The sequence below is a fragment of the Ceratina calcarata genome, unplaced genomic scaffold (genome assembly GCF_001652005.2).
Source record: "Ceratina calcarata isolate Rehan_Ccalc_2016 unplaced genomic scaffold, ASM165200v1 scaffold165.2, whole genome shotgun sequence".
In the NCBI taxonomy this organism is placed as follows: domain Eukaryota; kingdom Metazoa; phylum Arthropoda; class Insecta; order Hymenoptera; family Apidae; genus Ceratina; species Ceratina calcarata.
In genome coordinates, this window is record NW_017137815.1 from 419754 (window position 1) to 444661 (window position 24908).

General features: G+C 42.9%; 1 protein-coding gene across 4 annotated transcripts in view; it reads left to right on the forward strand.

Moving 5' to 3' along the window:
* nAChRalpha6 (nicotinic acetylcholine receptor alpha6) overlaps positions 1 to 24908 on the forward strand; it is a 74822-nt gene that overhangs the window by 23338 nt on the left and 26576 nt on the right. For all 4 annotated transcript variants that reach the window (XM_018037353.2, XM_018037356.2, XM_018037354.2 and 1 more), the window contains 4 exons: positions 6626 to 6765; positions 9521 to 9565; positions 15831 to 15940; positions 20742 to 20922. In XM_018037353.2, the coding sequence (XP_017892842.1) occupies positions 6626 to 6765; positions 9521 to 9565; positions 15831 to 15940; positions 20742 to 20922 (476 nt within the window). The remainder of the gene's footprint in view (positions 1 to 6625; positions 6766 to 9520; positions 9566 to 15830; positions 15941 to 20741; positions 20923 to 24908) is intronic.

Genomic DNA, 24908 nt, shown 5'->3' on the forward strand with positions numbered 1-24908 from the left:
ACATCCTTAACATAGTCCTCATTCAGAAAGTAAGATATACAAGAAATAAAGATGCACTTGTGTGAAATTGTTGGATTGATCATCCAAAATAATATCATACTAAATCAAAAATTTACTTTGAAGACATCATAAGTTTTCCACAATTAAAAGCGAAGATCATTTTGACGATCAAATGACTAAAAATGAAAAACAGTGTGGAAAGGGTGCACGAAAATTTAATTTAGGCAGACCACCTGTGGTCAGTATTTCCAACGATTTTTTGCATTAATAAAGTAAATCCTAAGAATTACATGCTTTATTATATAAAACTGTGGCATGCGGTATGCACTGAGATTCGTTTAATAATGACATAGTCAACTGCATGCGAACTTCAAGGAAGTGCAGTCGATTTTCTCAACAACAAAACCTCTTCGACTCATTTTCTCATAAAAAAATAACTTTTTCGATAGTTGTACCATCAATACTGGGACGTCCTGTACATATATAACTAGTCTTCTATTTTGAAATCAAATCGAGCAAATGGGTTAACATCGTGATAAACTGTTGTCTCGCGAAATTCGATAAACTTTGAACAAAAACGTAGATTCGCCGATATAATTGACCCGAACTACAGAGCGTGGAAACTTTCCCGCCTATCGGTTCTAACGTCTTTAACCTTCCGAAGACGGTTCCGAAGTTCTCACCGATCGAATCTCCCCGAGAAGTTCTCCTCGCGTTTCATATAGCCCATTGTTCCCCCTTGGAAACGCGACTCGGAAGAGTGTATAAAGCAGTTACGGGCAGGACGGACGGAGTAAACTGCGAGAAACGTAGCTAGCTACGCGATCTCGTTAAATTCGCCAGGACGATTTTCGTTCGGGCGTTAGGTCAATTACAGTGTAGACAATGCTTAAACTTGGTATAATAGGAGCCGCGACGTGTAACTTGTTAAACAAGAACAGATGGTAACGTCCTTACAAATCCTCTGTGCCTCTCCTAACGTGTGGCGTAGACGTAACTAAGTTTGAACGGTGCGGGGCGTGGATAAGGAACCTGATAAGAGGAGACAGACACGAACAATAGGTAACGAGCAAAAATTGCACAACGATATCTGATTACTGCGTCCAAAAAAGTGTTTCTCTCGGAGGTAAATTCTAATTAAAACAGACGTTCGTATGATTAACTAGAACAATCGCCGTTCCGTCTCGGGTATTAATTAGCAGAGCTCAAACAGTGTCTTCGGCCCAGAACCCGGGACAAATTGAAAATGGGATCCCGAAATGGAATGGAATGGAAGCCGATCCGCAGAATTTGTACGCGGTTCACATGTACGTATATGCACGTTTAAACAAGAGGGAGAGTTTCCCCAGTTATTGTAAACACGCGCGGCAAACCCGACCCGGTCGCCGTTCCGCGACGGAAAACTCGAAACATCGAAACTAACTATAAACGTATTTATGCGAGCCTGCCCGCTGACCGTGGCAGCAACTGAACGCAATTGCAGACCGGAAGGAATCCGAGGCTGGAACCGAGTTGGTTTCGGTTCCGTTACGTGCCACTATAATCGCGCGTCTTAATTAATTGCATCCTAATAAATCACAAGACTCGAACAAGTACATTGGCCGGACGAGGTTTAGTTTCGCGACGGAGTCGAAGGAACGGCGGTGGCGAGTACAACTTTAATCGTTTCTCGACCCCCCGCCCCCCGCCTCCCGCTGTTTTTTCTGTCGAAAAGTTAGGATATCACGTTGGTGGTACACGAAATTGTGTTGGAGGGTGCAACGACCCCGGATTCATTGCGTAGCGCATAGAGCCGGCGGTGGTAGTTGCGCAAGTCGTATTTACGCTTTTGCAACCCCCTTCAGCCCCCCCGCTGAAGCTGGTTACGTAAAAGGAAATTGCGTGCTCTGCCGTCTTTCTTTCTGCCTTGAATCGAGCGTATCCAGCCACACATAAGTACTACGTAATCAAATTTTCTATGAGATTTCTTCCTTCTCGTGAACTTTTAATTGCGTTTACAGGAAAAAAAGTCGCCGCGACGGTTAATTAGATTTATGACCAAACGACCGACTCGGTCTTCCCGCCTGTCGTTGCATTCTTCATCGTTTCGTTTTACGGCTGGGGAAATAAGGACAGCGCGGGCTGCAACCCGGAGCGAAGACAGTAACTTTCGGTGGTAAATCTTACAATGGAAGTCACCGAGGCAGCAATAAGCAACCGCAGGACTCCGTGTACACCCGAATATGAGTTTCCTTCTCTCCGCCACTGTTACAAGCGGTTTCCATATTCCAGGGAGGTAATATCTGGTCGAGGGTAACGCAAGTGATAGAAGCTGCGACGCGGGCGCCGGTGCCCGAAGGAAACGGGACCGTATAAAATTTAATAAAATCAATCCGAACCCGAGACTGCTGCTCGCTGATGTCTAAGCATGTAACTTTCGCGCGGTTCGTACGTATTCTCCCTTGATGTATCTCCTAGCAAATGAAACTCGACTCGTGTCAGATCATATCTAGTTATATCGAGAAAACGAAGGAACGGAGGCAAACTACTTTCGCATTATAATAAACACGAAACAGTCCGACAAGTTGAAGCTGTGAGAACTGTTAAATTAATTCTTGTTCCCGTATTAACCAATCGAGGCTACGTGCTCGATAATAGGAAACTGGGGAAGCATTTCCACTGACGCGACTCAGATTCAACCAATTTTCAACGAAACTTGCAAACCCATGAGCGAGGCGATAAGAAAATAAGGAGCGAGGGGTGAGAAACGAGGAGGGACGAGAATAGGGAGCTCCATTGATCCAGGAGAGGCGTACTAGCACAGTAGTAACTTTGATCTCGGTGTAAACAGAAAATACCCCCGACCCTCGCCCTACTCCCCCGTCCTTCCTCTCTCTAAACTTTTCTCTCTCGGTTTGTATCGGGGTCCTCTCGCTCTGTCCGTCTCCGTCTCCGTCTCCATCTCTCTCTCTATTACGCCCACCGTGGCTTGTAAATATTGACTCCCCTTCGTATTCTATTTGCGGGTTTTGCCCAGAGAGAAACTGCAGAAAGCGTCGAGCGGCAAAGACGAACCCCCGCGTCTTCTCCGGCTTGGTGTGGGTACAAACGAATTACATATTGCTATTAAATCTTTCTCGAACGACGAATATAGCATTCGTGTCCCAATTTGACAGTGTATACGTAATGAACGACTTGGTTTAACCATGAATTAAAATTGCTCATCGCCCGAATGAAGATGCGTGGTCAGAGGACCTACTGTGTAGACAAACTTTTCTCCCCATCGACGACAATGGTAATCCGCACTGATAATAGGGTTAGCAAACAACGCGGAGAGGTGGGAAACTTTAAACCGAATCAGTGTTGCAAAGAGACTAGGAACAGTAGGTTTCTAGAAACACTGACGGCAACTTCGAAATTGGGTCTCGTACAGTCAATTACATGGGGGAGTCGAAAGTTTATAGGCAGATGGGGTAGTAGATTCGTGGGAGTTAAAGCCGTCTGTAGAAACCGCGACGGCGTCGTCATCGGCTTGCGAAGCAAACCTGTCGACCAATTAGCCTCCTGGTACCGCGTGTTTCCATTTGTAATACGTAATTAAGGTCTCGACCCGGAGTAATCGTGCTTATTAACGGAGTCGCTACGCCAAATTGGCATCGAATGGAAATTATGATAATCGGTTAACAGGCAAGTAAGCTGGTTGAACGCGATCTCGTTCGTTAGGTAGAACATTTTTAGAATCTCTTCTATGGTTGTTCTAAGACTTCACGCAATGATAGTTCCGTTACATCGCGTTACACCGACCGTTTTTATCGCCCGTGTCCTTTATTAAGTAGTCGTCGGCTCGTACAACTTCTAAAGAGCGTCGAGTAATTATTTATTATTAGTACTCTTCCATAAACGGGTTTACGAGGCGTTTATTAGCACTCGACACGTCGCTCGAGCGTGCTCTTACGCGTATGTCACGCCCACGCGTGAAAATCCTACCTGTACACGCTACACAATTTCCATACGAGCAATACAAAAGAATGATAAAGTATATTAACTGTTTCACTTTACGTACCACACACCGATCCAAGCCTCAACGTTTCATATAGTCGGCGTAGAACGACATAAACGAAACGATCCGGATCTTGTTTTACCGATTCGCGATTAAAGTAATGCTTGAGCTCGCGTGGTACGCGACAAGACCTCGTGAACAAGCCCTCAAGCATTTGTTCACCCTCTACTTGTACCAGTTGAATGAAAACTGAACCAGACACATTGGCGTTGGATATACGCGAGTGCCTTTTAATAGCGAAAACCCGACAAAAGGCAGAGGCTTCGAAAAAGGAACTCGCCGGCGAGGCGCGGCGCGGCGGTTTCATTCACAGACGCGTTGTCAACGTCGATTTAGATTAATGACAATGAGTTTGCAAACCGAGGAGCGAAAGAAGGGGATGGGAAGAGGGTTAGAAAAAGAAAGATAGGGCGGACGGCGTCGGGTATGAGCAGAGCATACCCCTTTGACGAGGCACGCGTGTTAACGGCGGTGCTGGTGTGTCAGGGTTGAATGGCTTTTTCGACGTCGACGAAAGGGGGTGGCGGCAGTGGAAATTCACCCCCGCGGGGGATGAATAGACGAATGAAAGAGCGATCGCGCGCCCAACCCCCTTGACGAGGAATTATTCTCGCGGTTAGGTGTGTACGAGAGAGCTTAGAAGGAGTGAAAGTGGAAAGGCAAACTAGAAATTATAGTAGGCCGAGACTGTGCTGGGACGCGGTGAATTCATGCGACGAAACGTTCAACCGATAGATCTCGATTCTATCGCGATAATAATTTGACAACGGATCGTACAGATGATGTTACAGCCGGTCCGTGTTTTCGGGCTCGTTTCGAACGATGTGTTAACACTGATCTGTAGAAGGGGCGATCGCGGTTAGAAAGCGACCTAGAATCGATCGATCCCATCGGCTTTTATTTATAGCCACACTTTTACCTTGACGGTAAATAAGACTGGCCGCCGTGCAACTGTACCGGGTTTCGCGTAAAAGTACCATTAGCATTTCCGAACTTGAATCGTGATATTGAGAATTGACCGTTACAGCTCTTGGGACCGGTTTCTGTCGTCGCGACCTGGGAAATGTGCAACAACGTCTCCGTCGACGTTGGGTATTAAAGAGCCGGCGAATTAGCACCCGTTCCCTTATCGAATTAGAATTGGATCAAGTCGGACAGCGCATCGAAGCGCTTGAACACGTGTTCACGATTATTACAGAGGGCAATTAATCAACCGAGGCGTTGGCAATACGTCTGGTTAGAGTATCGCGCTATATAAACTATAGAGCTCGAGCGAGCGTGTTTCAACGGTGGATCAATAGCACGTAACACATACGGCTAATCTGATTAACAACCGGTGACATTGATTTCGTCCCCCTCCCCACGGTCGCGGTCGCTTCTCCAAAGATTCACTTTAACGTTGGCCTAATTCCGCGCGGGGAAACCCGCGGGGGCCTAAGTACCCGTGAATAATTAAGAGGGAGGAAAAAGGGAGGGTTGGGGTTGCACGCGTTTACCCTAAATTCGCTTTCGCGTTCGATTTACACGCGGCGGAACGCGAAGTGCAATCTTCCTTTCTCCTCGTCTCTCTTTTTTTTTCAACCTCCTTCAAGCTTTCATCGTTGCCCGAGATAGGTAACTTCAAGTCGGTCTCCGCTTTCTTAACCCAACGCCGCCGGTGCGATGGGAAAATACAACGCGGTACATCGCATAGTCCATTCTACTCGCTGCAAATCAAATCTTTAGTGCGAAAAGAAACGCAGTCAAGTGGCAACGAAGAATTCATAGTATATCGTCTGGGTATCGTGAAATCGGTGATCAGTTCTGCGATACATTGGAATTCCAATTTCGCTTCCATACATTTAGAACCGTCGATTGGTTTTATCGTCCCGTAAGTTGTACATAAAAAAGGAGAAAGTAAAGAGCGGCGAAGAATGAAAATAAGCATAAAGCAAGGGAGCAGAAATAAAGGAGTGCATCGAGCTGCCACCGCCGCTACCGGTGGGGTTGACATCCCTTCTGTTCCCGAATGGGTTGCACGTGCCGCGAATTCGCAGCCATTATTCACTCCGTAGGAACCGGGAACAGGTGATCCTGTTGCGTTTCGGCATCGTGCCCGGGTTCTAAAGCCGGGCTTAAGGCCCGGGCGCGTGCCAAAACACACGAGAAATGGCTACGGCAGTCCATCGACGACGCACAACGCGAAAAAGCGAGAGTGAAAAACTCATGGAGTGGTCCGATAAAAAAATCATTTGCACGCGGTTTATCACTCTATCAGCGAAAGCGATTTTCAGGCTCTGAGTTATACTTCAAGAAATAGACTAACCATATTAAAACTAGTCTATCTAATAAATGTTCGTACCCGTTTTAATAGTTTTACTGAAGTTTTACACGACGCGACAACGGGAAATATTTTCTTCGTCTGGCACGAGATGTTTATTAAAATTGCTTTCATGTTCGTTTTAATTGTTCTCGAGAGCCTAAATTAAAATTCGTCAACGTTTATGAAACATTTCTCCCTCCCTCCCTCTTTCCCTCTTGACCGTGTGTTTTAAAACTGCATTCGTATTTTTATTCAGCACCGCTTTTGTTCTCGCCGTGTTTCAGAGAGCCTGTGCGGACCTCACGAGAAACGTTTGCTGAACAAGTTGCTGTCTACTTACAACACTCTGGAGAGGCCAGTCGTCAACGAGAGCGAGACCCTCGAAGTGAAATTCGGCATCACGTTGCAACAGATCATCGACGTGGTGGGTGCCATTAACGACATTTCTAAATCGTTAACGACGTCTACTCAACTTATAATATTAGTACTGTTGGTTGTTCGTGTATTAACGGAGGAATTGCTCGTTAATGATTGATGAGATTCTTTGTTACATTGCATTTTTTAAAACCACGAAAGCCACAGATCAAATATGAATCGTCGAATAAAATACTGTAAATCCCGTTTGGCTATTAACTACCTATACGCGTAAATGAAAATTGTTCGAACACCATTTCTCTCTCCGATATCTGCATTCAGTCTCCTCTCCCCCCCCCCCGCTCTCTATCTCGCTCTATCTCTCGCTGCCTCTTCAAGCTCGTTCCTTTAACGAAAAGGTTCAAAGGCGCAAAGTGACGGGCGAGAAGCTTTTTCATCAGCGTCGTCGCAATTATAAAATGGTAAAGAAAAAAAAGGCGCCGTGGCTCATCGTGTTACATACTCTCGTCCTCTCTCGTCGCATCGCGTTTCGACACTCCGTTGTACAGAGAAGGAAAGATCGTATCGGACATATACGTGCGCGAATAAAGAGGGGGATCGGAAATTTTTGCGACCTTATTTTCCACTCCCTAGCCCCTGCTTAGACTTTTTCGTCGTTTCCTCCGCTTCCTCTTTTACGAGTTCCTGATTAATTTTTCCGATTTACGATGATGGAAATCTTCGATATCGTTAACGAGGGGATCGTAATTCGCGAGATAAAATTTCACTCCACCCCCGTTTCCGGGCAGAGAATTAATCTTCAGTTAATCCGCGTCCAAAGGCGAGCGACTCTATCCTTTGTCGGCAAAGATTTTCAAGGGATTGATTTCAATATAATACACGAGTTTAACGAGGGACACGATTCGTACGTGAGACGCCATTTGAATATAATTTTAAAGGGACCGCAGAAACGTTTCAATTGGGAAATTGATCCTTCACAGGAAGCGACGGGTCCGCTAACATTTTTCGCGCTCGGACCGGGCCGTCTCTTCACTTTTTTTTTTTTTTTTTTACGGAATTCCAATTCCGAAATAGCGCTCCTATTTTTTTATTTAGCGCGCGTGCGAACGAAATTGTCACGCGCCGTCGATCAATTTCTAATTTCCCCGGAAAATCGACCTTGGACGCACGAGATTCTATATTACTTTGAAGCTCGGTGGAAATCGGGCGTTAATTCGATGTCATTTTCGAGCGGAGATTGCAGTGTTTGGCGTTTACGTTCATCAAAGTTTAAAATACGTTCGTCCAAGTCGAATCTGTTACGATCTAGTTAACGTCGTCCAATTTAAGAGTAACCACTGTGAAGGCAAAGGATGTAGAATGAGTCGCCGCGTTGATCTCAGATTTAATCGCATTTTCATGAGACCGTAACTAGTTTTAATAGTACGTTTCCGTTGATGTCGTAGAGAGGAGAAAGTAATCGTACGGGAATAAGATGATAAAACAATCATAAGAGACGGATATTAAAAGAATAGTCAAACGAGTGGTTTGTAGCCATTCAAGATCGTCGTGGTAAGCTTTAAAACCGACGACAATCAACGAGTATTTAACTACCGCTTTCTAAACGCACCTTTTGTTGATCGTCGCCGAATCCAGAGACCGGTTTCACCATTTTTTACGAGCACTAACAGGTTCCCCGCGAGTAGATTAACAGAACGATTTTCGTCGCGAATCGTTAAACCTGAATCGGGCCCGGTCGCTACGATACTTGTTGCTCGGTAAGCTTTTTAGAACGCGCAATTGATATGCAAATCGAGTTTCTTTTAAGCGAGGAGATGCCTCGCGAATAATTTATTACAGCCCCCGGATTAATAATCATCGGTACAGGGACTCTCCCCGATGACGGTTTTTGGTTTAATCGCGTTGAAGCCAAATATCAAGGGGAAAGAACTGGACGAGTTTGTACTCGGACAATTCATAATAATCGGATCATAATCAATTTACGCTATCACCGATTCACGGATTATGTTCAATGAATTATCTTATTAAAAGAAACCCTTGTGAATTTTTTATTTCTCGCAGCTCTATTATACATACACACAGAGACTGTTATACATATTTCGGAGATATTCGGACGGACTATTCAGTAATTTTCTGCTATCGAAAGAGAATGGAGAGACCACTGTTTCATCGTTAAGCTCTTGATCGAAATAAACGTCTATCCCTGACAGGTGTACGCACTTGTGGCAAACAAAAGCGTCGGTTAATTAACTAATTCGGGGGACACGTGTACTCGGGTGCTCGGTGTAAAGTAAAGTTTTTAATTAAAACTGAAGAAGCGAGAGGTGTGGCCGATTTGCATTCGATTTGCCAAAGTGGTTTCCGTATTCCTGGTTGACAGATTCGCACACAAATCGTTCGTACCCCCAAGTGGGTATTCGTTTTATAAATCACTTTGAAGTTGCGAATGCGGTTTTCCACGGCAAAGAGAGGGCGCGGGAGAGAGGAACGGTGAGAGAGAGAGAGAGAGAGAGAGAGAGAGAGAGACAGAAAGGGAAAACGAAACGATTCCGGTAGCAGCAATTTGCGGTTATTGGCTCTCCAGTTTTTGGCGTGAATTTTAGAATGTTACCAGACCGCACTCGCACGTCCAACCCTTTCCCTGCCTTCTCGCGCCCCCATTTGATTTTTTCTTCTATACACACGCCACGAAATTAGTGTTACGGTCTCGAATTTATTCAAATTTACTAGAGAAACCAGTCGAATTTATTTACTTGAAATCAGTTTAAGTTGAAAATGTTTAATTTATTTTTTTTCTCTTTCAGGATGAGAAGAATCAGATCCTGACTACCAACGCGTGGCTCAAATTGGTGAGTGATCGTGTTAACACCGACGCAAACTGGTCAAATTAGGACTTTTGAATTCGTAAAAAGAAAGCAATTCGAAGCTACTTCGTATTCCGAAGCGGGTTTAAGAGGAAGATTTCGATCAAGCACGATTTGTCGGTTTGTCCACTCCATAATAATTGAGCAATTCAAGCGGCCAAGTGCTTTTCGTTCTGAAAGGATAACCCATGTCCTATTTAGAGGTTCTCCACGCTAGGGATGAATTACCACCGGTTTCAACAGGTCCTGAAACGTTTCCGTGCAACTGGTTGCCTCCTTTCAGAACGAAATAGATGTATCCTGCTGCCTACGTGTCCATCTAGCCTACCTTTGAATATTTCATAGTGTATACGGGGTCAAAAGTTACATAAATCGTCCCTGGTCCTTGCCAAGTCGATCGTAATTGCATGAGGCCGGGAGCCGCAGTTATTTCGCGGAACAGTCGACGAACAGTTCTGTTTTTTATTAGTCAATCAATTTTCCCCTCGAAGTATTAGTTTTTCACTTTTCGATGAGACATGCTTCGCCCGAGATTTATTTTACGACTCATCGCTTCCATGTCGAGAGACAAGAGTTCTAAGATATATCCTCGGTAATTGGTTGAAAAACGAGAACGCCCTGCCCGCCCGGAATATAGGCTAATAATTCCCGATAAAAGCCCTGGCGAAATCCGCGAAAGAAGTTGAAAGATGACCGGAAGAAAAAAGGAAGGCGAGGATCGGGCCGCTAAGTGAAATTCAGTGTAGGCTACTTTAATTCCGAAGGATCTACCATTGATTTCTCACAGGATTTATCGTTCCTTGGGACAAAAAAATTGATCGAACTAATATTTGAGCGAACTTCTTATTCCTTCTCCCCGAGGATCCAGGAAAATTCCTCGATGACGCTGGGAAACTCGCCGAACTAGAAATGTTGCTTGGGCAACCTGATTTTTTCCCTTGAAGTAATTATCCTCGATATCAACGATTACGCCACTCGCTTACCATTAAATTGAAACACTCTTATTAGAGTAAACAATAGACGAGTTCGGTGAAAGAAGGCACGAAAAAGGGGCAGAACAACGAGCTCACCGGTGGAAACTCTTGGGTAAACTCTGAAAAAAAAAACAGAGCTCGCGCTACGTATTCAACTCGTGCAGAATCCGTGTTTTCGTTGTCGGGCTTTAAATTCTTCTCTCGGCGCAAACGTTTCGACTGGCTACGGCATTCAAAGCGTCCTACCATTCTAGCGGACTTCCGGTTCGAATTATCCTCCGCCCTTTTTAACTTTTGATCAACGCGAAAAAGCGAGCGGTTCTTCTCTACGGGACAACGTTTTCATTATTCCCCCGTTCGTTTTACTCCTGGCTGTTTAGAAATTATTGCCGTGGTTCTTTCCACGTTCACGTTACGTCCTCGTACATCTGGAAAATTTTACGTACGGAGGAATTCTCCCTCGTATAGAATTGCAAAAAGGAATATCCGAAATTAATATTTTACAGTCAACTTGGACAATGACGTATCGAAGACAAACGTTCTTAAAGCGAATCTCTACTCTTGTAAAGTCAAGTGCATCCCGGGGTAAACATCCCCTTTTTCGTTGTTCTCCCACCCCCGACTCTATTCTCGTTCCCTTCTTTCCCGCTTCAATTATTTGCCTTTCATCCACCTCTGTCTCTGTTTCGATGCACTTGCCCTTCCACGCATAAGCATGCGCTCTCGTGCAAACACAGAGGGGGGTTGAAACGAGAGACAGGGTAGGGGGAGTTGTACACCCCACTTTGTGCCCGAGGTCTGCGTTTGAGGCCCTCGATGCCACGAGGATCTCTTGTGGCTCGAACCACACAGAAAACCACCCTCCCTCCCATCCAGTCATCTCCGCCCCGAAGGTCTCTAACTATTGATAACGCGGCTGACAACCCCCTATATATTCGGCATTATGAGTTTCGCGATTACCCCGCGTGTACGCACTGTTTCTATTTACATTCCGTTTCCTTATACATTTAATAACGTTCTATCCAGTCCTTTGAGCCTCCAACACATAATTACATTCTACTAATGACACCGAAGTCACAGTTAATAACAGGATTGTCATACAACGAAGGTGTCACGTGCTTGAGTTTAAATAAAATCTGAGTGAAAACGGGAGTTGCAGGGACTAATCGGAACCGGGATCAAGAAGTCGATTGTCAGACCCGACAGAAGGATTTACGGTCTTTCGAAATCTACGGGGTGTCGTTAGAAGGACACGTACTAACAATGGGCGCGATACTGGCTGAATTAGATACAAAGTTCCCCGGGGATATTTTCTTCTTTCTCTCTACTCGTATCGCTTAGATGGATCGTAAATCAGTCTACAGTCTATCTATCGAGTCACGAAGGAGAGAAACGAATTCCCTTTGTAAACTGCAAGATTTACTCTCATTCCTTGTTTCCCCCTCGCCCTTCTCTTTCCTAATTCAATCTCTCCAAATCGCCATCTCTTTCCTAATTCGATCTTCTAAATTACATTTCATTCATTCGTGTTCAATAATTATTGTTAGTATAAATTCGATGAGCAACAGCCGTTAAAATTGCAACGGGCGAGCTCTACCCTAATATGTACGTACAGGCTTCGATAGACTCCTGGCGAGAGATACGCATGCTAAATTTATTTCCAGACGATGCGTCACGCTGTACATAATGGAATAATTTATGGTTTGTTTAACGATCATCACAGAATCCCTTGGCCAATCTTCTCCGCGCGGAGACAATAAATTTTAATGGCATCATCCGGGGATATGGCACGGGGTGCTCCCCAGCTGACCTCTGCCTGGATTATCAATTATTATTCCCGTTCGTGAAATTGCATCGTTACCTTCGATAAACTTGGCCGCGCGATGCCATGAAATATTAAACGCAATCAGCAGGTTGTCTGTTCGCCGTTCCCCGTCAACGTCCAACTGCTAGTCAAAAACTTTCGAATCTCGGTTTCCATTCGAAATAACTATCCACCGTTCCGTTCAAAGTAACTTGGCAAGAAAACTTGTTAACGAAAAATGTCTCGGAATTACTTTCTTGTCGGATTAATTAAGTTACTGATTAAGGAAGGTAGATTTTTATCTCGAAGATCGCGGTCAGGTTTCGTTTCGGCTTTTATAATTTGATCAAACTATTGATAGAAACTAGCTCGAAGACTCGGCTTATGATTAAATACACAATAGTCGAAAGTAGCTAATAATAGTTCTCATTGTCCCTTGGTAACTTTTCTCGGTTCCCATCCGTCCAGGAGAATACTCTTGGTCTTCGTGTTATTTTTAATTGCTTCCCGCTCGGGGTTCTTCCCACTCGGTATTTTACGCGGACAAAAGCCGCGGAAGGGGTTGTTTAGACAATTTACATTTAAAGTGGCCCATTCACTCCCTTTCTAGCCATCCTCGATACTCGAGTGAAATAATAACAATTATCTGAGGAAGACGGACGGCGAGAGGTCTCTTTAAAAACCGTCTCGTGGTAGTTACGTCCGTGAGACCTATCTCGGGGAATCTCCAAACTTTAATCTTCGAGCTTTGGCCCGTTATTCGGCCACGAAAAGAACAATAATAATTGATCGATGCAGAGGTCCCTCCCACAGTTTTACTCGCGGCTACGAGTGCCGAGGATTCGAACAGCAATTTTCACGTGAATTTATTGAGAAATTTATTGGGTGCATCACGTATCACAAAAGCTTGTTACAATCGTTCAGCTGAAATAAGCAGAGTCGTAATAAATATATATAAGAAATCAGAATCGTCGAAGTGTACAACAGATCGGCGCTAAAGAGACTTGATGTTCTTCCAACAATAAGGCTTATGAAAGCTAGTGGCTGATGCGAAGATAGTTGACATGGTCACGTAGAGCAGGTGAGCTTAAAGGAGGAAACGTTGTCGTAACTCGTAACGCTTACGTTTCTCAGTCACGAGTGGTTGGAATAACGTGCCCGAGGCGCGTGTTCGCATTTTAGATCACTCGCGAAACGTTTACGAACGAGAAAGAGAGACGAAGACGGGGAAAACGAAATCTTTAATGCCGGAGATGCGCTCGAGGTTCGTTTCTTTTATCAAGATTTCTTTTTCTCTCTCTCTCTCTTCTGTAAATTACGGTTCGAAGCTCGATTGTTAAAGGGTTGAGATCGAAACGGTCCAAAGAGAATGGCTATTGGAATTCTTTGGGGCATTTAACCAGTCGGATTAAAACCAGTTTATTTTGCGCATGTTTTTTGTTTTTTCTTCCATTTTCGTGCTTCTAATTGGACAAGTAAACTTTGATGAATCGGTGAAATGACAAGTAAAATTTGTCATCCGCGAGATATCATTTTACTATAGATTGATTTTCTCTCGGGTCTCAGGTGTTTTCCACTTTCCCGGGCTAAAGTATAACGATCGTGAAAGTTTATAGGGAATCGGTTCAGCCTGGCAACGACGATGGAAGAATATTAGAAGTTCGTGATCGAAAGTTTTGCGAAACGAGTACAGGTATCGATGGAACGAGTTTCATTAAAGTTTGAATTAAACATATGCCCCGACCGTAACGAATGGCGGTCGTAAACGCGGTCTATGGGAGGAATTATAAGCTCGCGGATATTTAAATTAAACTTCCTGTCCAGAAACAATGCTAATAAAATATGCAATGAAACACGGTTGTATTACTTCAATTAAAAATACATTTTAATGTTTGTCTTCAACATTTCCGATTTTATAATATATATTATCAATCGAACCGAGTGACTTAAACTGCTCGTAATATCTTCGGAAATGTGTCAGGACGAAATTGAAGAAGAGCGAATGAAAAGAAACGATCGATACAGCGTGTAACGTTATTTGCCTCTAGGATGCCCGACTAATGGCTGACTGGTACTACTTAAGCGTCGCGTCGTCTTACGCTCGGCGATGGACTTGCACTACTTAGCTGCCGGTTCCGCGTGGCCGTGCGGTTCGCCTACTTTAACAATTTGTTACCAACTTAATAACGTCGGTAAAATGACGAAACTTGACTATCTCATAGAAAAACCTACGAGGAACACGATGGCATTTTTATCGAGTTTCTAAAATCACGTCATGAGGTTGCAATTTGTAAAACGAAACTTGTTTTTCATGTAACAAGACTTAAAATAATAATACATAAATAAAAAAAAGTCGATTGATTTGAACGATATTACCCATTCTTATCAGTGTAAATATATTAAAACGCGTTTAAACGATTACAAATTTTTAAGTGGATTAAAGCGACGACCAAGGACCTAAAAAGCAGCTAATTTTGCCTGGAGCAACACAGCTGGTTGGTTTCCTCGGTTTGGCACGTAGTCCAATGGCAACATCGCGGTTAAGGAAGATCGCGGAACTCGACCGAAGGCACGCGTCGAATTAATGCGCGCGCGTGCATACACGGCCACGATTCGTAGGCATTGCGGTTGCTCGAAGATGGATACGGCGATCCATCGCTGTTAAACGACCCGTAGAGACCCGGATCATAGATCAAGTTACGATTTTATTCACTTTTCATGCGAATATCAATCATCAGTACGATGCCCGAAGTAAGCTAATATATTTAACCAGTAAATCCTGCCTAGTATATATTTATTCATAGGGTCACTTTGGCAATGTATAATTAGTTTGATTTCGGTTCGAAAATACATAATCGTACTCCGTCGTTGGCTGTTTTCCATACTTTTGGACTTGGCTCGGGAACATTTAAATTCTCCACGAGCTCATAAAAATGGTCAGGTCTCGTATAAAGAGAGTAGCCCTCGCCCTCGCGAGATTCTCGTGAAAAACATCGGACGCAATAAAGCCGAAGCGAAAACCAAAGCTTTCGGGACCCTAACCCAAAAGAGAAACTAATTTCGTCTCGAACAGGGGAATCTGTAAGCCTCCGGAGCTTCGGATTCCAATAACGGTTTCATTGTCATCGAGAAAGCGGCATCGATCGTCTATAACCACGTATATCACGGAGGGAAAGAGAAGAACAGAGGGCTATCTCGAATTAACGAACTTTAGAGATCTTTCGCGTCCCAATGCGTTTTAATCGTCGAGTTAGAACACGGTACAACTCGATAAACCTGTAGGTCGCTCTCGATGGTCTCGCCGTATCTGCTTCCTGTTAGTTATTAAGAGAATTGCGGAAATTTCACTGAAGAAATTAAATCTTGTCTAAAATGTAAAATTGAATGGGAGTCTTGTAATAAGAACTGACTAATAAACGTCTGCGTTCGAAGTGGTGGGTTCAATTTCGATACACGATGAACCTTGTTTCAGGAGTGGAACGACTACAATCTCCAATGGAACGAGTCCGAGTACGGGGGCGTTAAAGATCTTCGAATAACTCCGAATAAACTTTGGAAACCGGATATCCTCATGTACAACAGGTAAGCCAGACCGTTTTTTATTGCATTTTGGGTTTATTCAAGTAGCTTTGGTACCTTAGAACTAAACTGTCGACTAATCAATCCTAATTATCCAGCTAAACGATGAAAAAAAGTAAGATGTAAACTATTGAAATTTCTATTCATGGGAATGTTATATCTGAACGAAAAGCAGAATACCAATTCGGTTGATTAAACATACTTTAAAGTACTTTCAAAGAGTTTTCGTCCTTATTACAAATTAAAAGTAGTGTTTGTGTTAACACTCTCACGAGTGTTATCAAGCGAGTAGCCAAGGAAAAGTGAAAATGCCCCGTGAATATTCAAAGAGTTTATTATTTCCTGACTGCTGGTAGCGATGCGTTCTGTACAACGTCGGACACGCAACTTTTTTGACTCGCAGGTCGACTCTGACTCTGTCGAAAACGCGCTCGCTATTTATTCGGGTCCTAAGACGATCCACGACTCCTCCCTCGCCGGAAAACCGCGTTCTCCCTCTCCTTGCTCAACCCCGTGGAAAATGCCTAATCTCTCGGTTGGTACCCGTCCCATTTTCCAGACTCCCACGCCCAGGCAAAGTCCGCGCCAATTTCCTTCCTTCTAGCATTCCCAAACACTCGGGCCCTAAAATCGCGCGGTCCGCGGCCCGAACTAGACCCCCAAGCCTTGTCCGCCCGCAGGCACCGACGCTATCAGCAGCCACATTGCCGAAGTCTGCCGCCTCCGACTCGTGCCTTACAAAAACGTCAGGAATAGTTTGATTAAAATAATCGAATTGTACAAACGAACTTTGCCAATTTTGTGTTACGTTGAAAATTTTTATACGCGAAAATATGGAAGTGGACGATCGGGAATAATGTCGAGTTGAAGTAAAAAACTTAACAAAACGAAGATAAGAATGTTTCAGAAAAATCAACGGAAGCCTAAATCGAAACGATTACGTGGAAATTTACGTACGTTCTCTCTCCTAGCCCCTGTCTCCCTCGCTTTTCCAAATACGAACCGTATTTTTCCCGAGTATTAGAAAAACAAATGAAAAGTAGAAAATATGAAGCGCTCAGGGTACGTAAACAAACCAATAAATCCCATTGTTGCTTCGCATTTACAATTGGAAAAAGTTATTATAGACACTATCTTTTTCACACACACAGATACACACACACAAGTATATAGTAACATAGATTTTCCCCGAGTGCATGATTATATATAAATATATATATATATATTGATTAACACGATATATCCTACATATTGTATCTGTATATTTTTCATTTGTACATATTTAGTATTATTGATAGCTATAAGATCTATTTTATGTATTGCGTTTTTCCTGTCTAACGAAATAATTTTTCTACTTCCTAATCGTAAATATACGTATGAGATTCTTTTTAAAGAATCGACTGGCTTTTGTCCACTTCTCTCAGCAGCTTTTCATTATCCTCATAATTCTATTCACAAAGAAAACTTCATTGAAATTAACAATTTCTTTTCTCTAAACGAGCACATCTCCTCAATTTTTAATCATAGACTTCTTGAAATGTTCCATGAATTGTAAAGCTAATCCCATATTTATTTAATGAGTTATAGAAATAGGAAAATTAAAAAGTTATAAATCAACTTCCTAATCGATCCGATAAATTTCTTAAATAATAAATTTTCATAGAAAGACTGTGTGACAATTTTTCTGATCGATGATACACTTTCTTACTAACAAATAATGACGAGGCCGGTCGATTCGTAAGAATAGAAAATATTCTCGTGAGTCAATTACGATAAGAGGCATTGAGCTTTGTCTCCCAATTTCGAGCATCTTTTTTTTTCTCTTTTTTACCACTGCCTTTTAGATAGATTAATTAGTTTTAGAACTGATTAATAGTGTACTAGCTAATGGTGAAGCCGAGATATCAGCAGATCGTGAAACGAATCGTTTATTTATTTCGTTATTTACGTTTCACGTTCCGCTGGTGCTCGGTGAGATTATATGATCGTCGCCTCCTTCCCGATCTATATTTCTTCTCAATTTTTATTTTATGTAAGCCAGTCCCCATCGCCGAATCTAGAAAAAGAATGAAAAAACACTTTCGGTTGATATCGTACGGTGATAGGTATAAACCATTTGCGAGACCATTCGGCAACACGTCCGTGGCCTCGAGGGTACAGTTACCGGTGGTATTCTCCTCAAAGACGGGAAGATGTTTCGCCCGAAAATCGTAAAGGCGAATCCAGCTCCGAGGCACCTACGAGCCCGGAGGTGTACTGCCAGCCAAATTTAAGCCTCCATAACCCAGGCTAGGTTAAAGCTTCGGCAGCGTGCCGTAAAATCCGTTTTCATCCCCCTGATGCACGTTTCCTAACCCTTTACCGCGAGACACGACCACCAATTGACCGGGTCGGCTCATGAAATTTGTATCAGTATCTAGCCGCATCTGCCCGGTCCTAATCAATAATCAATTTTCACCGATTACCGACAAAACAGCCGAGGCTCCACCAGTAAATTGTTCGAGGGATCCTCGAATTCGCGGGGAATTTATGAATTGGTTACGCGACCGATGGAATGCGCGTATAATAAGTGAAAGCGATGGCGAATCCGGCTTGCATAACCCGAGAAGGAGACGACGATTTCATATAATAATCTAAACGAATAATTAATAGACATATTCGACGTCAGGCCACACCGTCACCGCGTGCCACCGCTGCACCGGGCCCGAAACCCGCCGCCTTCGAACTATTCGTAAAACGTACACCGAACCCTTTCTCGAATCCCTGAGGGAATGCCCGAGTGTTCCCTCCTATGCATTTGTATGTATATCCGCGATCACGCCCGAACCGAGCCACGTATCCAGCGTATCCGTTCCGAACCGAGAGCACGTAGGTAGACAGCAACCTATGCTTCGCCAGGAATCGATACCAGATTCGATCGAGATTTAAATAGTTTCGATCCTCCTGCTTTGTGTCAAATTTATTGCATCGCGACGCAGTCAGCATTTTCAACCGAATCAATAGTGATCAAATAGGCCGCGTATAGGAACAATCTGTATTTCCACGCTTTAATCTCAAGCTTTACGATACGAATCACTCACTTTGGTATCTTCATCGGTAAACCTATTTTGATTTAATAGTCATGGGGATAATGGCTCGGTGTCATAGCGCGATCGCGAGATTAGAAGCGGATTTCTCGAGCAATTAGAAGCGATTAGAAGCGGAAGTACGAGGCGGCGTATAGAATAAAAGGGGGCGGGTTTCGTGGCATGGTTCGATGAAACCTCAACCGCCACGATTCTAATTTCTCTACTATAATAATCAGTTGAAACGAGAATGAAATCGGATAAAGTTGAATTAACGAACCCATTTATTAATGACGTGAACCGTTCATGCTCTCGCGCGCAGCTCCGACGTTTCTTTGAAAATTTAAGATGTACAAAACTAAGCTCAGATATCCAATTTAACAACGTCCTGTTTATTATCGTGCGTCGACTTGCTTTATTATAAAACCATCTGGTTTGAATAACGAATCTCCGTTTAATCGAGTGATTATTACCATGTCGGGGATGGAACGGTTTTCCGGGTGATTCTCGCATTAGCGAACAAAAAGCTCGAACTTAAATATCGACGTCGACAAGCTGTTGTTCACCGTAATTATTATCGTGATACGCGAATTCGATACGGACCGGTTCGATATAGCGCGGGCCGCGCCACTCGTACAAGAGAAAATAATGAACAGCCCCGGCGCGATCAGTATTTCGAAAAGTTTTACGGTTACTAAAAAGTTTCGAATTTCGTTGCTCTCGTTTCCCGGTTTAATGCTACTTTCGTTATCGTAAGTATTTAGGAATAGTTACGGCAAGTTTCCAACAACCGGAGAACTGTGTCGAACGGGTATTAAGTGCCTCTACCATTCCTCGAGTATTCCTTAAGCGTTCGCTTCCTGTTTCGGTGAAATCGGCTATCGAGGTTCCTCGGATCGTTAAAGACGGAAGTCGACTAAGAAACGGAGGTGCGCGGCATTAGAAGCACATCTTCCAAATTAACGTTCGCAATCATCGTGCAACGTTTTATATCGAAACAATTATCACTTGTTGTTCGTCACCGGATACGGGAGGATAAAAAGATTATGAACCGGAATGGCTCTACCTCGTTGATCAATCGTCTGTTTTCGTTCCGTAAAAAACGTTGGTTGGAAATGTACGGACACGCTAATAAATCTTGGTTGGTACATATAACGCGTAACGTGTACCGTGGACATTAATTAGAGGGAACAGCGTTGAGCAGCTGCGCGCGGAGCGACACGAGGGTATCAACGACAAAAGGATAATAATCGAGACATTAAATCGACACAATAAGTCCCGGCAAGCGTAATCTCGATTATATCTCGCGCGAAACCCGTGTCTATTGTTTCCATTTTATGCGAAAACCTGCTGAAAAATTGAACGCGATAATCTCTCTTCCGGCGGATAATGTGAACCGTGAAACGGAAGACAAAGCGGCAGGGTAAATCTGTAATTTTGTAAACGGAACAAAACGAAACGCGTAATGACCAAAAAATCGGCAGATAAACCGTGGTATTGTCGTTAGCGAGCAAAGCGGAACGCGATAAGAAATAAAGTTTACTGACGAATCTCGACAATCGTTCTCGTTGAAAAAGTATCTACGTAGGATCGTCGATTTTAACCGTGGAGACTCGATCGTTTTTTAACGGAACGACAGGACGAACTGTTCGCCGATTGCGAACGATTAGAATGATAAAGATGTACATTGCCGGGCCGAACGAATCAGGCTAATTAATCGGATGTGAAATGCATTAAAGTGCGGATGAGGGTTTCGACGGGACGTACCAAACAAACGTGGTGGTCACGCATAACGGCAGTTGCCTGTACGTACCCCCGGGCATCTTCAAGAGCACTTGCAAGATAGACATCACTTGGTTCCCCTTTGACGACCAACACTGTGACATGAAGTTCGGATCCTGGACCTACGACGGCAACCAGGTACACACTCTCCACTGTCCGCTATCCACCGAACCTAACTACTAAACTATATACTGACACTGAAACACGCTCGGGGTATATAACACTGTCCCTAATCGAAAGGGAAACGTATGCACCTGTTAAAGATAACGACGTCACTCTTTGCCAACTGCCCGATTACCTCAAAGATTCGAGAGTTCAGCTTCCAAAGAACGATATTCCAAATTCAAGACGTTATCGTGGAGAGAATCGATCGTTATTTATTATTTATCTCCAGTTTCGTGGCAGCGAACTTTGTTACGAATATCGTATGTCGTATTAGAGCTACGTTATTAGTTCAACGATCAGCTAAACTTCGTCATCTAGCTTAACAAATTATGTACGAAACTCTCCACTAGAGATAACGAATGTTCTTACAATTTTTGAACCGAACCAAAATTGTCAGAGAATTAATACAGAAATTGACGATCGCATTCGTGGTAATTATAACATTCATTAAATCGATATTGTGTCTTGGCGATTCTCTACTCTGATAACGTATCTAATTTTCCATAAATTCCTATTGAGAAGAGGGATGAAGCATCGATAATAATTGCCAATACTCTCCCCGATAAATTCCATGCGAAATTCCATGAGGGAAAGGAATTGAAAAAACACTGAAATGAAATATCTCGAAGTTTCCCTTACGCTCCCAGGATAATAATTTGAGAAAAATGTAAGAGCTTCCTCCCGGGGCTTCTGTTAGTCCGAAACACAATGAACTCTGAAATAACAAGCACAATAGCAACAAAGATATATGTACATTGTATAGACCGCCATAGGTATATTGTATACGATACATTATTAGCTTTTTCGTTTATATTCTCACGCTTTACGTAGCTTTAAACAGCTTCCGGTTATTCCTTACATAACGATATTAGCTCTATCACGTATACTATCTGTTGTATCATACGTAACACGCAAATGTACCGACACGTGATCGCAAAATATCACTACGATTGTTGACAGAAGAAAGAAAGGGAGGCGGAAGAGAGTTTTCTCGGAAAGATAGAGTTACCCGACGTCCTCTCTCGCTTCTCGTTGTTTTCCGTACACGTCCTCCGGGGGTCTATGTACACGCGGACATATGCAATAATATAAAGGGAAAGTCTCCGTTTTACTTTTACCGTGAAAATGGTAGACGTGACAGTTCTGGCAAATTGTCTGGCAGAGTGAAAATGAATTTATCATTACCGGGCGCGACACTTCTGTCTGGTGGATGTGTCACACGTGTTCTCGCGAGAGGGCGAACATTATTCTAAACGATATTCGAGTCGGGGATGTTCCTCCGCATTTCGCGGAAACGTTACCGGAAGTTTAATGAAAAACCTAATATTAACTTCGGCCGTGAAGGTACCACGGTATCACGATTCGCTGAAAATTAGCAGTCTCGTTGTGGAATCGAAACTTCTCAATTATATCTGAAAGTACATTCGAACCATGCATATTCGAATCGAGTAAAATAGTCTATTTTTCCAGACCTCTCGAGAGACGGACGATGAATTATCGCGAATGTTAATTAATTCTTCTCGACTCGTCCTGCATAATACCTCGGCGATATATTCCGACGTTTATTAAATTCTTTATAAAGAGACACGTAAATCGTTGAGGATTTAAAACGACTCATCGCTCTTTCATAAACCGACAAAGATGAACGTATCGAGTCGCTGCTCGCGTTGTGTAAATCAAGCCAGAATCGCGTAAAATTTATCGTGTCCGTTCAGGATTGGACAAAGCTGAACCGTGGGGGGCGAGATCCTCGTTCGATACGTGTAACTTCCGAGAGAAAATTGAAGAGAAACGGAAATGAACGCGTGTGCACGGTGAAATCTCGAACGAGAAAGTAGTAATTAACGTATGAGGCTTGGAAGGTAGAAACGAGAAGAAGGAAGGGTGGGAGGGTGTAGTGGATGTTCGGGTGTTGCAGGCGTCGTTCCATTAACGACGATTATCTCAACTTACCCCGAAATTCTAGGGGTAGGTACACCGTGCTCCTAAGCGGCGCGGCGGGAGAACGTTTAACGAGATTTAACTTTGGAGATCCGCTCCACGCGCTGCCAACGTGGAACCGCGTACGGAACTATCCGTCAGACGTTGTAATAAATTAGGAATTAGTTTGATCAAACGTTATTAAAGATTTTCGACCAGACCTTTTCGGTAACGCGTTCGCCCGATGGAAATATTTTACGAACCAGCACGTGGCTTGGCGAATCATTTTAATTACCTTTGATTCAGATTGCGAGAGAGGATCGTCACGGCAGTTGGCATGCCGTTGGTATTAATAATCGATGAGTTATCGAAATCGAATCGGGGGAAAAGGATTTTATTATCCAATAAAGTTGACGGGTGAAAAGATAATTTACAACCGGGTTCCGCCCACTTTTCCGAGTTTTCACGGTACCGACTATGAGGATATAAATTAGTATAATTTACAATCGTTCAACCGTGCAGGCGACGTCTTAACAGTCATTTAAATTTACGCATCGATCGATCGTTAAAATGGAAGGGAAGCAAACGAAGGAGGAAGATATGACCAGAACCCGATATCGCAAACCCACCCAACCTCAGTAATATAAAAAATATAGTGACGAATGCACAAATAATCAATCGATCGTATTTTCTCAAAGAAATGATCGTTTTGAAAAAATGATCAAACCATTAGAATCGTCAATCCTTTAAGGAACGACATTAATTAAAATTAGTTATGCATCGAGTAATTGAATCGTTACAGTAGATGAATATAAACGTGCAAGTATTTGTGTACTCGCCACCAAAAAGAGGAACACGTAACCAGTCCCGATTAGAACCCCTAAAAATGAAATAATACACATGTATGGCGGACGTAGGGTAACAGGATGACCGATGCGAACACACGAACAAGCATACGTGAAAAAGAAATACTTACACACACACAAACACGCACACAACATACAGTTTACATCGACGAGTCAAAGCTGGGACCACGTGATTATGTCTGAGCTGGAAAATTGCAAATCAACGCATGGAGTAATGTCCAGGTCGCTCTCCTATCGACTTCGCGAGCAATCCATGTTCCGTAATCCGCTTCGATAGTCTCCCGATAACGTTTTATAAATAACTTTTTCTTTAATCCTCGATCCTTAACAAAACCTTCGATTCCTCGATATCTTTTCTATTTATCAAATGATTTTCCACGTCGACATCCGCTAATATTTTAAAACATTGATTTCTACGTTTTAAGTAGCGTTAAAAGCGTTTATAACTAACTGCAAAATCTATTTTTAGAACAGTTAAGCTTTATTTAATTAGTATAATTAAATGCTTCCTAAACGCATGTTAATCAATAGTGATTTTGCAATAATTTTTCTGCTTAATTCGATTAAGTGCATGATCGATCAAGAATTTGCTTAGCAATGGAGGAAAGTGAGCCTACGTAGGTATTTGAAATTGAAACGAACGAAAACGTTCTCCATATCCTCTTTCGCTCTTTGTATGAAAGCAGAGGAAGATGGAGAAGGTTCCTCTTCGTAGTAATTAGAGTTCTGCATTTGCCTGTAATTACTCAGATCAAATAATTCAAGTAATTAGACCAATCGAAATCGAAGGGAAGAGCATGGTTTTATGATAATATTTAAACTCGACAGTAGATACCAATTACTTAAGGCGATTTATTTTAAGTATAGTTACAGTTATAACCCTTGCTTGTGAATTATAAAAATGGCAGTAGTTGACATATGCCTAGTACCAGTTTGTTATTGCAGGAGAAGAGGGAATGTTGTAAATAATTCTGTTTTAATAAACAGCTTAAAATAATTGTAATTTTTGGATATCACGAAGAAACAATTGCTGATACCATCTCGACTTAAACTGTGACTGTAATGGTAAGAATTAAACTCGTGATCAGCTTAAGGATGTATTGGCTATACAGTCAATCCCAAAAGTTTATGTACTCTAGAAAAACGCATTTCCTATAATTAAAAAGAAAACAG